General features: G+C 29.5%; 1 protein-coding gene across 4 annotated transcripts in view; it reads left to right on the forward strand.

Annotated features, from left to right (window-relative positions):
• The window catches only part of Mod(mdg4) (Mod(mdg4)-heS00531), a 239,198-nt gene that overhangs the window by 213,006 nt on the left and 10,197 nt on the right, over positions 1-15,995 (forward strand). The window contains exons 5-7 of one of the 4 annotated variants that reach the window (XM_013306099.1): positions 4,532-4,669; positions 5,033-5,362; positions 5,603-5,901. The exons of the other annotated variants lie outside the window; for them this stretch is intronic. Of the exons in view, the coding sequence (XP_013161553.1) occupies positions 4,532-4,669; positions 5,033-5,362; positions 5,603-5,886 (752 nt within the window). The 3' untranslated portion in view covers positions 5,887-5,901. Of the gene's footprint in view, positions 1-4,531; positions 4,670-5,032; positions 5,363-5,602; positions 5,902-15,995 lie in introns of those variants that run through there. 4 annotated transcript variants of the gene reach the window in all.

Below are 15,995 nucleotides of genomic sequence, written 5' to 3' on the forward strand. Positions count from 1 at the left end.
CAAAAGTATTCATATGCTATAAATGTATATAATTTTATTGTTTTTAAAAAATATTTTTTATGTTTATTAAATTTTTTTTTCATAATTTTAATAAACTTAACATAGCTTGTTACTTAATTATAAATGATTTTAGGTCCAGTGTTAATAAAAGGAAATAAAAAGGGTAAATACACTCTGTTGTATAGAAAATATTTATTCACGAGGCGTACTAAATCAAAGAAGGGAACAGTATGGAAGTGTGTTGCGAGTAAATCAGATGATTGTAAAGCATCTTTGACGACAGATGACAATTTAAATATTGTTGTCCGGAAAGGAGGACATACGCACGAGAAGCCGGTCGCTGATACTAAGCCCAAACATGTCTACTTCACTACACAATAAATATATATGATTACTCGTGTACACTATATTTAAGTTTAATTAAAGTTAGATATAAGTAGTTACGATAACAGAACATTTTGTTTTTTTTAATAAAAAATCTGACAATTTTTTTCATAATTTTTTTAATGGAAAAATTTATAAATGCATTTTTTTTTTTTTACTAATTTAATACAAAGAAATTCTACAGTCAAATGTAATAAGATATAAGACGTTTTTTTCCTTTTCTTAGAGTTATGTAAATATTTGTGTCTAGTTCTTATAGATTTTGAATGAAAATGTATGTAATTATTACAATTATATTTAACTGACGTTAAATAATGATAGTGCGTAGTCGATAATTTAGAAAATTTCAATTTTATCTTGTTTTTAGAATGAGTTAAGCAATTTTTTTTTAGACTAAATGGAATATTTTGGAATACATACTTTAAATACTCATACACACATTGAAATAAATATTATTTTAATGTTTTGAAAAAAAAAAATTTTTTTTTTTTCGGAAACATAAATAGTAAATTTTTTAGTGCTAATTATTTTAATTTTTTAGATAGTTTTATTTACATATTAAGTAATGTAAGTTTGATATTATCTATTGTCACAATAAAAAATAATTATTATTTTAACGACATATAATTATGATGAGACATATCAGATTTAAACAATAAGTCGTATCGCATATAGAATAATAGAATTCAGATTTTTTAATTTTTTTTTAATAAATATTAAAATAGTTTATTTTAATATAATATAAGATAGATTTTAAATATTAATTTCGTTTATATCAGTGTAATGGCGATGTAATTCGTAATTTCAAGCGTCAGTATTTTTTTGAAAATAGATTAAACTATTAGTATACAGAATATAAAAGTATAATATAGTTAAATAGTTGAAAAAATATTAAGGCTCACATTTTTTAGAATAACCAGTTTTAGAAATAAAGTAGACATACGTAATTGATTATGTTTTTTTGTTTCCCTTTCATGTCGTCAAAGAATGAAAAAATCCTTCATCCCAAGTATCGTGTCGTTTAAAAGAATATTTTTTGTAAAAGTAAGTCTCAAACTAACCTTAAAATAATATATCATGCTATCAATTATTTTAGTTTTTATATCTAGATTATAAATGGACACAGACTTACCCAAATGATAAACATTTTCTAGAGTCGAGACTCAGTGAGGATTATTTATGATATTATTAATTAATTACTAAATATAAAAAAGAATCTTATATATGCATGGGTCGTACACAATAGGGGTAAAAAGTGTTATAGCAATGTATCTTCTTAAAGAGCAAATCTATAAATATTTGAAAGGATTTAAATCGTTAAGCTCCTTCATCACACATTCTAAAAATGTCTCACAAAAATTTTACGTTTTTAAATTCATTTTAATGGTACTAAACATCAAAATTCACTCTACCTGTGGACTGGTACAAGACGAAGTTATAATGTTTGGCCCATGTTTAAAAATAGTTAAAACAAACTTTGTACAATAGTTAAGTAATAAATATTTTAATTCGTAATGATACTGTGACTTTGCCGTTCATTTTTATGCACCTTTTGTGTGTGACTCGCATATATATATCTGTAGTACTTTAGAGAGTCAAACATTTGCCGTTGGACCATCACTACCTATATGGTTTAATTGCAGTGACAGTGGTAACCGCGATAGATGGCGCTACATTGCTCATGTTGAACGGGTATTCCTTCACCAATCCATCACCTATGAGTGGTGGTGAACGATGGTACTGCTCAGGACGGCTCAGATGGAACTGCAATGTATGTTTACACGTCAACGATGATTACGAATTGGTCTGCATCGCTAATGAACATGCTCATTCTCCTCCAATTTACGAGAAAACTGATGATGGTCTTTATGTTGAAATTATGGAGTAACGCGTTTCACTATACTTTTAGACATTATTAATTAGAATCTTTTGGCGCGGATGGCGCACTTTCATTACCAAGTCAAGTGTCAGAATGATTAGTGAGGGGACATAAACGTCGACATTTTAGTAAGGTTAGTGTTGCGCCAGTACACTGACTTAGGCGAACAAGTTCGAATTACGTTAAATGTCAACTCAATCGTTTATTGGTTACTAAAGGTCGCCTTAGCGTAGATATAGCGTGAGGAATCTTTACTAACCGACTATGTATTATATTATAATATGTGATTGTAAGATGTATTTCGAGATTTTCTTCTCAGGTTATGGCAAAATTGACGATGTGCCAAGGTAATCTCGATTAGAATAAAATAACAAAGATATGAATAAAAAAAGATTAAATGAATTTGACATTCATCGGGTTTTTGATAGATTTTTTTTACTGTTAATATATTTAGTATATCATTTTGTTTTTGATAAGGGCAAAGATTGGTGGGTAAATACTAATATTAAATAACCAGAAATTGTACAGAAATTTCGATATATTTAACAAAAAATGCATTTATCGTATAAGAATATAAATGTTATGTAATCTTCATTATATTAATGTACATATTACTTCTTAAAGTATACTTTATTTTTAAAATTGGACCAAAGAAAATTTAAACTTTGACAAGTTTTACGTTACGTGTATAATATAAAAAATTTTGTTTTGTTTTCAAATTGATACTGTAACAAAAATTAGAAACGAAATTGTCCAGGGTAAATTGTTCGGTATTTCTATTGTTTTTTTTTTGTTTAAGTATCTATTTCCACTTAGTGATTAGTCGCGCGTTACCATTTGCATGGTACCGCGTGTTCTTTTTCCAATGCAGCGTTTTCGACTTATAATATTAATTGTACGCGGTTAACCGCCAAGTGGAAATAAGTACTTTTTTCTGTTATTGTAAATAATCTTTTATACTCTATTGATGTTTTAATAAATGTAATCATAATGTTTTACATTGCTTTTTTTATCGTTCAAAATGTTATTCTAAGATATAGAAAATCAAATTTTATAAATCTTATGGCATGTAAATCATTTTTTAAATATTTGTCGTCATCCATATAAATTTCATTGATTATATATTTTAATTCAATATTGATTTGATATGTTTAGTTAACAAAGTTAAAAGTTAGTAGTTTGCAAAGTTGGTCAATACACAAAAATGCATACTAAGGTTTGCAAAAAAAATCATATGTACCGTTGTTTAAATTTTTAAACACAAAAAATAACAAGATATTATATTTTTTTAGCCAAATCTATGGTACTCACGAATGGAAAGCAAATGCTACAGTATCGCGGTTACCCGTTCACCGGTGCTGTGTTGAGACCGGACGGTTTGGTCAGGTGGAGATGTACACGGAGAGGTTCATACGGCTGTAACGTCTGGATAGAAGTTAACGACCAGTTACAGGTTCTAAGCCATCATAACCATCATACTCACGCACCACAGAGATATGTAATGATAGAAAATGGCTTATATATAAGAATGTAAATATACGATTTAAAAAAACTAGATTTTTTTATTTGCATGATTACTTCAACCCAGAGTGATAATTTCAAAAGGCTGAAACAGCTACATAAATAGTAAAAGTAAAGAAAAAATCAAAGAATGACAGTTTCTACTAATGGCAAAAATGCTATATAGAAACAAAATAAAGCATTCTTTTGTACTTTTCGGTCATTTAAATATCATAATCAAGTAACAAAATATTGATGCACACGTAAAGCGATGTGGAGGGGGGGTGGTGTTGACGAAGATATGTGTAAAATCTTGATATATACCGCGAAAGAATCCAACTACTGCAAAGCGTGTATGTCTTCAAAAAACATTTTATGCTCTATATTGTAAAAATAACGATATGCTCTAAAATATGCTATTTTTTAATCGAGTCAATATAGATATTTGGGTAACTATATTAATTAGGGAAATAGAAAATTAATAAGCCCGATTGACTGTAAACGCTTCTTTACCTACCGTATCAATGTTGTGTGTTTTTTCTTTCATATAATATTAATTTTCTATTTTTTACTATGTCAAAGCTATAATGTTAATGTTTCTGTGTATGCCTGTTATGTGTATTAGATTCAATTTTCATTTGTTCTCCCAACGGTGGGACTTTGGACGCGCGTGGCCTAAAAATGTCATTAGCGCTCAGCCAGAGTCGCGCGGTTAATCTCTCAGTGGAAACAGGCACTTATATTTTAAATATTGAACTATGATTGCAGGTGAAATAATAGAAAAGAGCAATGGAACTACCATACTAAAGTATCAAGGTTACAGTTTCAGTCATCCGACTTCAATGATGCGAGGTCCTTCTGGGAGAACTAGTTGGAGATGCACCTTCCGTGGTGCTCGACAACCATGTAAAGTTTACTTACGTACAGACAAAAATCTTATGATCAAAGCAATGTTCCATAATCACAACCATCCCCCACCTTATCGCAGTAAATTATTCTATTTGCACTATGCAGAAGGGTCATAAATGTATGTTTTATCTTTGGATTGTTGTAATTTGTGTCGTGTAGTGTTTTACTCAATTTATTTAGAAATATTATAAGACATAGATCTCATTGATTGTATAGCTCCTAACTTTAGTACTTAAGTATTTATTGTATAAGAAATTTGTGTTTGTTAATAAAATGTGACCAAAAAAATCATTTTATTTAAAGTTAATCCGATTTTTTTTTCCTAGAATCGGTATATAAAGTTATTTTTCATTGTTTAAGGTAAAGAAAGTTTTGATGATAAGTTAAGTTTAAAAAATGAATATATTGAAGTATTAGAAGGACATGAAGATGATGTTAAATATGCGGTTGAAAAAGATTCTATGGCGTTGGTCCTTGAATCAAGAAATGGCAAAACAATATTACATCACAAAGGTTACCAGTATCATAGAGGAGAGAGCAGTGATGTAGGTTCACAATGGACTTGCGCAGTCTCTGATAAATGTAATGCCTTTTTATATTTAGATGAAGAAAACGATATAATTCTATCTAATTTAAATCATGACCATGCAGAATCTATTGACTGGGATCAAATCGATCTGGACGATGATGGTAAGTCATTTTACAGTCAGTTTAAAATATTTTAGTACAGTATAGTTTAAACGGATTAAGCTGTTGATGTTGCTGAAATGTGACCTTCTATTTTTACAGTATTACTTAATTACTTAAGTGTTAACATATTCAAAAATGACTATTAGGTCATATTTGTGTTTGAGGATGACCTATAGTAGTCATAAATTTATAGAGTTTGGTACATTAGATTTTTTAAACACATCTTACCTTTTGTTACAGATTCAGCCATAGTAATATCGTCGAGGAAAGGGAAAGATATTTTGTTATTCCGCAAATATACGTATCGTAAGCAATACAATAAAAGCAGGAAGAGTCGTTGGGTTTGTTCGACATTTAAGAATTGTCGTGCACATATCTTCACTGACCGAAGTAACACAATTACATTGACCAATGAGGATCATTGTCATGACCCGCCTAAGTACTATCTAGATCGGGACCACGTGTTGTTAGCTTTGCAGAGAAAAAGGACAGCTCAACACAAATTTGCGAATAATAAGTTTTAGAATGTGGTAAAAATAATTACTGTTGAACTGCATGAAATAAGCTGCAACAACTCTACTGCTGTTATAGCTTATATTTGTCGCTTTGTTATTATGTGCCTATAGCTATAATAATATTTTTTATAAAAAAAATGTAGAACATTTTTCATTAAAATAAAGAATTTCAATAAATTTTATCTTGTTTTTTCCGAATGATTAACTTTTATGTAGCTAGTACATTGTTGTATAAACGTATTACATTGTACCTTCCAATAATGAATAAATATTTAGCGAATGAATCTTAAGTCAATTGAATATTTTTTTTTATTTAAAAAATATTTTTTTCTTGTATTTGTAAAAAACTAACATTGTCAACAGCTCGCGAGGTGATATCAAAGCGAGGACGTATACTGTTGTTGTACAAAAATCATACATACTCTAAGCACCCGCATCCAACAAAGCTTGGTTGGCGTTGGTACTGTTCTCGAGTGAAGACCTGCAGAGCTTACCTCGTCACCACTATTGATAACGTCATCCTAACCATCGGTGGACAGCATCAACATGAGCCTAAACACTATCCTTCACCCCTTCTCTACCCTTGTTATATTAATTCCCGCTAGAGGGCGTTATGCGACATTTCTCTTTAACATGGGTATGTCGAAATGTTTGTTCTAGTTCTATCTTATTATATGATTCCTTAATTTATCATAGCTGTTAGGTATTGTTTTTTAAGTATAAATAAAGTTCCGAGAGCTATATTTACTTATAAATGTTATATACATATTATAATTAATGTTTTGTTGTATTTGGTTGTGGGATTTAAAATTAATTTATTCGTTGTATCCTGAGGCTTTATGGATTTTTAGTTATTAAAAAATATAGATATTTATACTATTGTAATTAAGTAAAATTACAAAAAAAAATGTCACTGAAAACCTATTTTTATTATTGATTTGATTTAACCATTATCCTGATGTTTCTATTTGAAAATCGAACGTTAGAATCAAACTTATTGTAGGTTAAAAAAATTCAGCCCTGCTCGCTTTGACTGGAGTTATGAGACTCAAAGATCCCAAATCTTTTTCGAAGTCTGAACGAAATCGGCACAATACTATTACCTTTATCCATGTTAGTCGACACGTATAAAAAAGAGCTTCGGATTTTTAAAAAATGTATCCAAACCGAAGGTCTTTTTACATGTGACTTATTACGGCGTCATGTCTCGGGTATAGGTTCATTGAAGGTCGCCGTCGCCCCCTTCGCAACGTCGGTAACATTGTAGTATAAATATAGGCGTCTATATTACATTGATGTTGAATACAGTTTTCAATTCGCCGAATTTCAAACCGACTGATTTTATACATTCTCTTTTACAGTTATATAGTTCATATGAATTACTAAATTTACAATCCGTTACAGTTACCAAATTATTATCGAGAAGGGGCAACGAGATGATATTATACAGAAATTATACATACTGTAAAAATTATCTTTATGCTAAAAAGAACTACTGGAAATGGGTTTGTTCTACGCATCAGAAATTAGGCTGTAAAGCATATGTTGTACTGAACAATGAACTGCAAGTTGTAAAAAAAGACGACCAACATTCACACAAACAACGTAAATATATTGTAGCAAGTGACGGACGATTTTTCTCTATTTAACGACACTAATCTTTTTATTATTTGTAAAATGTACAACCAAAGCTTGAATTTGTTCATGGGTATTCCTTTACATATGTTTTTTTATTAGCGTAGTTTTTGCCTTAATTACTTTTTCGTCTATTAGTTTTAGTTTCGTAATCTAGTTGGTAATTTGTGAATTATAATCTACGCAAATATTTAAAAATTATATACACTATGTTGGATCGCATCGAGAGAAAAGGACGCATGAATCGAAGAAAAACTGCCTTAAAAAATTTTAATATTAAAAAGATAATATTAAACTGAATTATATTTTTTTTATCTTAAACATCATTGCTATTTAATTAAATTACAAAATTACGTTTTAGGTAAGGTTTGTTCTTTGATTTGTTACAAGTAAAGTAACATTTTATACCCTTTAACATCAGCAAAATCGTTCGTAATAATATTTCTTTTCAGAAGCCGCACCAAAGTTAAATAAACACACCTTAATAAAAGGTCGAAAAAAGAGAAATTGTGTCGGTTGCTATAAAAAACTCCGAACCTTTTTAACAAGTCGACAAGCTGATAGAAAAGTCAAAAAAATTATCACTGTATGTGTTGAATGTCAAAGAAATTTCTGTTTGACATGTTTTAATGAAAAACACTATTAAATTTTATTATTCCTATTCTTTCACTTTGATTTTGCAATGAAACTGAAATTAATCTATCGATATTTTTATTTCTCATCCCTAAAATATCCACAAAAGTTTCCTTATTCAGTACACAAGGTGTATAAGACCCTGTATATATTTTATTATAGCTATAAATTTAAACAACGCAAGATACAGGTTCATGTTTATGATTTAGTATTTGTTAATATTCAAAGCAAAAAAAAAATACATGAAGCCAAAAAGGATTTAAGTTATAGTTACAGGGTTTAATAAGCCTTGTACTGCCACTTTGATAGCTTTAAAAGTACGTTAGCCCTTTGTAGTGAGTATTCGAAATTTAAATTAGTTACAATGATCGATGTGTTTTTTTTAATTAGATCCTATTGCGAAGATTCCAGTCTTCAAATGAAAATGGGATCTAATTAAAGCGTGATAAATGAAATTTCCAAAATATTGTCTGTATTGATTTGGATTTTTTTTCACAGTATTTACATCGAGGAGGGGCAGGCCATTGTTGTTATATAAAAAATATACGTATATAGCAACTTACGTTTCCAAAAAACATGGTCAAAAATGGCCGTGTTCGTCATTCAGGTCTAAGGGATGTAAAGCGTTTATAAACACAAGTGTAACAGCGCCATATAAGTTGAAAAAAGTGTGTGGAATTCACAATCACTCATCACCGATTCACCATGTAGATTGTGATGGTACTCTGCATAGAATGTTTAAATAATATCTTTAAAAAAAATTCGATGTATGAATGCTTGTTAGAAGGTATCTCCAGAACGGCTGTATAGATCTTTTACATTAGAAAAAGAAACACATAGGACGGACGAAGTCACGCGCAACATCTAGTTATGTTATATGCATGGAGAATAGTTTGCAGGAAATATTATAGTACAGGAACTGTGTTTTAATATTTGTATCTCATACGTTGTCTACATATCATTTTTATCAAGGAAAAAAAGGAATCTGTGCACTATTACTGAAGTATTTATTTAAAGATTTGAAAAAAGTTTTTAATGAGTTGTTCTTTATTTAAAAAAAAAATACAGTTTAAAAATCAGAGGTAGATGTTAAGGTAGCTTCAGTCTTTATACTAAGTGTCTTATAAACTAATTAGGTTAATTTTTATTTAAAAAAAAATTATATTACATTTTGTCCGCTATTACATTTCAAATTAAGATCCTATCAAATGTTTTCTTGCAATATTGTTATAATTTTACATTGAAAATGATACTTTAGCACTGAAATAAAATTATTGACATACAGATATTATAATTTTATGTCTTAAATAAGTACAAGTTAGATATTGAGAAAAGTTTTAAATAAACTAAATTCTCTACTAATTGTTACTTATTTTGTAAATTCAATTTTCACAAAAATAACTTAAAATACTAACATAAAGATCAATTGTGAAGTTTTCAAATAAATAACTTATTTACTAAATCATAACAAAGAAAAGATTAAAACACTAAAAAAATCAGTCCATAAGTAGAATCAGTCTATATTTTATTATGCTTATAATAAGAATAAATCTAAAAATATAAGTCAAAGGTACAAATGAGGTAGAAATATATTTCAGTCTTAAAATTATTAAGTGATATAAAATTAAATTATGCTTAACACATTTAGTACCACTGACTGGCTAATTGCGGGTTTCTGATATCAAAATATATGGTCATCACTGTCTTTCATTATTGATAAAACAGAGTTAACAATATTTTTAAATGGGGATTTTGTTCTCGGAAACTCATAGTGAGTAATATGTGTCATACAAGATGTCTTTTAAATGTATATGTGGCACCAAACATGTTAAACAATTTTGAAAGAGCCATCAGTCCTTCGGTAGAAACCTGGAGGTGGATGATTATGAGTGTTTCGTACTCTATTAACAAAGTTCTGGAGACGATGAATGACTGTGGTCACATCAACATGGCAGCCAGTTTTCATTCTTGATGTACAGTACCATTGCTTCTTGCCATACGCCAATTTATTCTTCAAGCGAAATGCATATCCATTGTGTACTAAAAGCATGCTGCCTTTTCTTGTTGGAATAAAATTAGCTTCTGAAAAAATATTATAAAATTAGTATACCATTTCCAAAAATGTATATTATTTAAGAATATATTTAAGTAGGAAAAAGAAATAACACACGGAATGTTACATTAGTTTTTTATTATTATCTATAATTTTGTATGTTAATCACAATGTAAAAAATACATAACTAATTGTCGCTGCTTTATATAAATGTTAACAAAAACATTTTACTATTATAATTCGAACAGATTTTTTTTAATACAGCTTACAAAAAAGAGATTACATTTTTCATAAACAACTTTCTAAAACGCACAGACACTAATTTATATCTTGAACAACACAACAACTTATCAATAATCCATCAGTTATTAAAGAGTTGATCCAACGAATTTTAAAGATGTTCGAGAAATCGTTTAGACATTCTTTTATTAATAAACAGTTTCTCTATAAAAACACTACAAACAAAACAACCAACGCACGCTACATTTTGCTTACTATTTCTGTGACGTAGATTGATGTGACGTGAAGAAAGTTGCCATATAAAACTTTTAAATTATACTAAGAAATTATTACTTTAAAAAGTAAAGAAGTCTCAGTAAACTACCGAGAGAATTTTTTAATAAAATAATATCATTTTAATCTAAGTTTGTTCTTTTACTTATGCACGCATATGGACAAGCTTAAGGTTTTTCAAATTGCGAGAAAAGTAAAATTATTGTATGTTTTTTTTAAACAATTAAAAATCACAGCAAATGTTTTCATACTGCAAAATGCTTTTTTGGTGTTTTTTATTAGTTTTTGTGTTTAATAACAACCTAATTACCTCGTATGTTTTGCAAAAAGTGGTCAAATGCAAGAAATAAAATCCACGAAATACAATAGTACAAAGTCCAATTTTTTACTGCGCTAATCGTGGCAACATAAATAGTTATTGTCAACTCACAGACAGAATATCGAAATCGTATCGGATCAACAAGTTTTATCAGTGTCAAACGCAGGTGTAATTGTCAAATGTATTTACCGCGCTGTATTATCGAATTAGGTTTTTGTAAAGAAAAGTCTGTTATAATTTACACAATATTTTATTAAATAGAATTATTTAACGTAGCTTTATATTTTGAACTATGAGTGTTGTAATTTCAAAATGTATCTGTATGCGCATACGCAACCATAACCAGTCTTAAAAAAAATTAAGTTTTAATATACTTGTTAATAACTTGAACTTTATATTTATAGTTTAAAATGTTGTGAAAATAAAAGAAAAGTTTAAACCAATAAGAATTCCCACGAAACAACTCAGTATTTTGTAAATATGTGTAGCAAATTATGTATTCGTGTACGATAAAATGTTAAAATTTAAACATTTTATGATTTTAAGTTCAACATAATTTCTGTATTATATTAATAAAAAGTTTTTACAAGTGTTGTTTTAATGTTTCACAACTTGTTGCCTAAATATGTGTATATGTGTGATAAATCATTTAAAACATCAAAATTACATTTTATTTGTTAATTTCAGGTATGTTTATCAACACACGTGGAAATTCTAAACTGTTTATATACCAAAATCATACATTCCGTTTTATGTATAAACGAGCATATGGAAGTCAACTGTGGTATTGTTGGTACTTCTTTAGCCGTTGCTGCCCTGCGAAACTACGGATAGATAATTCAGGAAAAGTTACCGAAAGCATTGGGAGACACAATCATGATCCACCAACTTGCTGGATGACTCCCGATGGCAAGTCATACAGTCTGCCTCCATTACCTGATCGTGGAGCATCATCGTAAACCAAAAAATGTAACTATTAAACTATAAGTATTTAAAACTGTGTTTCACTGTCCATTAAGTGTTATACAAGTATTGGAAAATTACTAGTTTTTAAAGCAGTACTATATTTTATATGCGATTAAACATTTGAAATTATGTATTTGACTAATAAATTGCCTTTATGTTTGATTATTTATGGTTTTTTATAAGTTGTGTATTCCTTTATATTTAGATGTAGAGTATTGTTAACCATATTGTTTTTTTTTCTCTTTAAATCCTAGTTATGTATAATAATATATATACAATTCAGTATATAAATGTTGTTGATTCAGACCATAAGTAACTAAATTATATATAATTTAGATTTCTATTTATCTTTGTTTCTAAGACATAATGTATTTAATGTTTTATGTTCTTTAAATTGAATGTTTACTTTTAAAGATATACCAAATATATACCAGTTTAATATAACAAAAGATTTTTTCACTTAATCTATAGCTGGAATTTATATACAAACTTGCGGTGTCAGTGGTTCTAGGGAGTGAGATCATGTTTTTATTTATTCTTTGTAAATATAAAGAAGAGATTAATTTTAGCTCTGATATCAAGTTGCAGTCGTTCAACAACGTAAGTCCAATGAACAGTATAGCTATTATTATTACTGTAAAAGTGTGATAGCATATTGAATGTTATTAAACGATAAAATTTAATCGTTTCCCCGTGCATTGTATTAATTAAAAATAGCATTTGTCCGCAACTTAGTATGTCGAATTAAAAATAATGTATTAATGTAGCCCAGGAATAGTGTAAGCTTCCTAATCTCTTCTCAGTGACTGTCTTTACAGACTGCTTGTGGTCATCAAGCAGCTTTCCAGCTGAAAGCCAAGCTTCCTTATAGTAAAAAAAAATTTCAAATCGGTCCAATAGTTATGGTAGCTTTTCTGTGTTAGCAATAAAATTTTAAAATTTCCTCTTTATGAGTATAGATTTCTTTTTTAAATAAAAATAGTAAATAATAATTGTTTTTAATGAGATAATTTACATTTTGCTCGACGGCTTGCGGATGGTAGTTTGATCTTAATGTACATCAAGTACAAATTGCAAGTTCTTTAATGTTTGGATATATGAAATTAAAGCATTTTCAAAAACCTTTGAATAGAAATTTACCAAAAAGAATGTTTACAATGTTGGTAAATTTTGTATGACAGGTTTTTTCATCATCAGAACCATCGTTAAAAAGAGTACTATCTTACTGTGGGTTTTTGAAACCAAAATCTTCGTTTAAAACATATTGGTATTCCTGTTTTGTCAAATATAATGACAGAGATGATATGTTTTATGCAGATATTTTGGTCTCAGAAACCAACGGCTCAAACTTTGTAACATTCGTATTGTTTTTGTATGGTGTTTTCCGCAATTCCACTACAAGCGCTTTTGCATATCTTGCAAAATGTGACGTACTTGCGGTTTGACTTTGACTTATTTACAAAATAAATATTGATTTTGTCATTTATTTCAGGCAAAGGTATTTTGTTAAAAATTGTAATATTTGAAAGTAAAAAAAATCACCATGATGATTAATTTCGATAGTTTATTAAAGAAAATACTTATTATGTTTTGCAAATTCCATAACGTGTATCCAATCATTACAAATAGATATTTTTTACGTGTTATCTGTCGATTCGGTCTTCACGAAATAGTTAAGATTACGAAAGCATTTCCGTGATGAAGCGATAAAAATGTTCATAAAACTAAATTTAGTTAAAACATAATATGTGCTACAAATAGTATTTAATGCACCTGAGTATATAATTATATTTAAAATAATTTTATCATTTAAGCGGCACTCACAGTCCAGTGGTAGAGCCGAATCCAGCATTAGCACTAATTCGCTGGCTCGCTCTTTAATACCACGACCACCCAAAAGGCAGGCAGTGATGTGTATACAATTTCGTATTTAGTCAAGTGAGCGTGCCCTAATTTTAACCTTCCCATTTTCGTACAAGAAAAAGATAGCGAAAGGAATGGACGTTGCGGGGCTACCTGCCCGTCCCTATAGAATTAAAAAGGAAATAATGTCCCTATAAAATTGACACAAAAATACTTTGAATAAGACCATATTAATGGTAGCTGGCCCATGATCTAGTCTAGATTATCATCTGGGGAATCCCATGGCACCAGGATTTGGGTAACGTAAAAAAATCTTTATGAATGATGGTTGGATTTTGACCAATGGCCGACTAGCAAGTTACAATTCGCCTGACGATGTTTTACGTCGTTCTTATCTTGCTTGCAAAACCGCGAATCTTACATGTAAGAATGAATAGCACTTTTTATATCCGTTATTGCATTGAAATTATTACACAATAATAAAAAAAAAACTCTTAATGATTATTCATATTTATCAAAAGTGAGCATGACTAATATTTTTCATTCGATTTAAGGCGTTAAGTTGTTTAAATCGATTTCAATTGATAACGAGTCATGATTCGTTCGGTAAAGGGCTTGTTAATCTGTTCGCTTACAGAGCTCGTTTTAATGTCGTTCAGAATGTTAGACCAGATCGTTCGGTGTAATACAATCAGGCTTCAGGTGAAAGAAATTCAGGGTTACGTCTGTTGAGTACGCCAGATGCCTAATTTTTGTCCACTATACCTTCCCACCCTTTTCCTGCCCAAGGAAAGGATGATAAGGGGAAGTGTATTTGATGGAGGAAAGAACGCGAAGGAAAGGGGAAAATTGTAAAAATTTGATACACAAATCTATTACTGAAAAGTAAGCGAAAATGAAATTTGGTTTCGTACAGCTGTCTCGCTTCGTAACATAGTTGTAACGAACTAATCGTTGCCAAGGTTATATCAACGTTCTGTTTCCTTTGGGTTCGGTTTTCGTGTGGAAACCAGAAGTGTTATTCTACTTCCTTCTGGTCATTATATTGTGCTTTATCTATTTGAAGGAGAGCTTGACTGTTAAGGTTGAATTTAAGCAAAAGTTTAATTAAAAACACAAAATAACTTATTATTACCGAAGTTCGATCAAAAAAGGTTTATTATTTCGTTAAGTTTTATTCCCGTCTTTATCATAAATGGCTATCTAATATTTCTGATAAATAATAAATGTCATTAAATACTAGGAAAATATTTTAATCTGTTTGAGATTAGGTTAAATTTTAGAATCGTTATTTATTTTTGCTATCACATGATGAAACATCAATTGATAAAATAAATTAGTATTATTGTCGACTAAATTTCATAGATTGGCCGAAGTTAGTAGAAGTAAATTGCTAAAAAACGAACTGATTTCCTATTAATAATCATTAAAAATGATGACGTCATCATCATCAGCTCACTATATGTCCCCACTGATTGGCTAAGAGCCTACCCTAAGTTAGGAGTGACTAGGCCAGTCAAAAACGCTGGACCAGTGCAGATTGGTTGACTTCACACATATGAAACGGTTAAAAACCTAGAAATTGTCATCTATTTATTAGAAATGGGTGACAAACAAGCAAATCCACTTAATTTCGCTAAAATAGCGAAATTACCTCAGCCTATAAACATCTGTAACAAGTTAAAATTTAGCAAAAGCGTTGCCTACCTTTAATGGATATTTCCCTTTCCCGTTCGCTGCAATCTTGCTAAATCATCTTTCCTTTCCCATCCTTATCCTAATTGAAAAGGGTGGGATGACGAACAGGACTAGAAGGTAGCCTTCGGTATGCACTTTCGTCAGACGAGACACGTCACTTCAAAGTAGACTGGTCGAGTTATTCATATTGTCTTTTATTTAGTGAAATTAGAACCTCCTTATTTAAAATACCTTATCTCCCTATAAATTATTTATTTACACATAAATAATACTTAACACCGATGTTTTATATCAATATTTTAACACAAATGTTACGATAAACGATTTCTGGGAAACAGATACTCATTAGAATGTGAAGATTTTGACTCATATTAAAGATAATATTAAAATGAAATAATAAATATTATATCAAAAGTGCAATCTAAATCCAATTTAATT

This window comes from Papilio xuthus, unplaced genomic scaffold (genome assembly GCF_000836235.2).
Source record: "Papilio xuthus unplaced genomic scaffold, Pxut_1.1 DF828258.1, whole genome shotgun sequence".
NCBI classification, from domain to species: domain Eukaryota; kingdom Metazoa; phylum Arthropoda; class Insecta; order Lepidoptera; family Papilionidae; genus Papilio; species Papilio xuthus.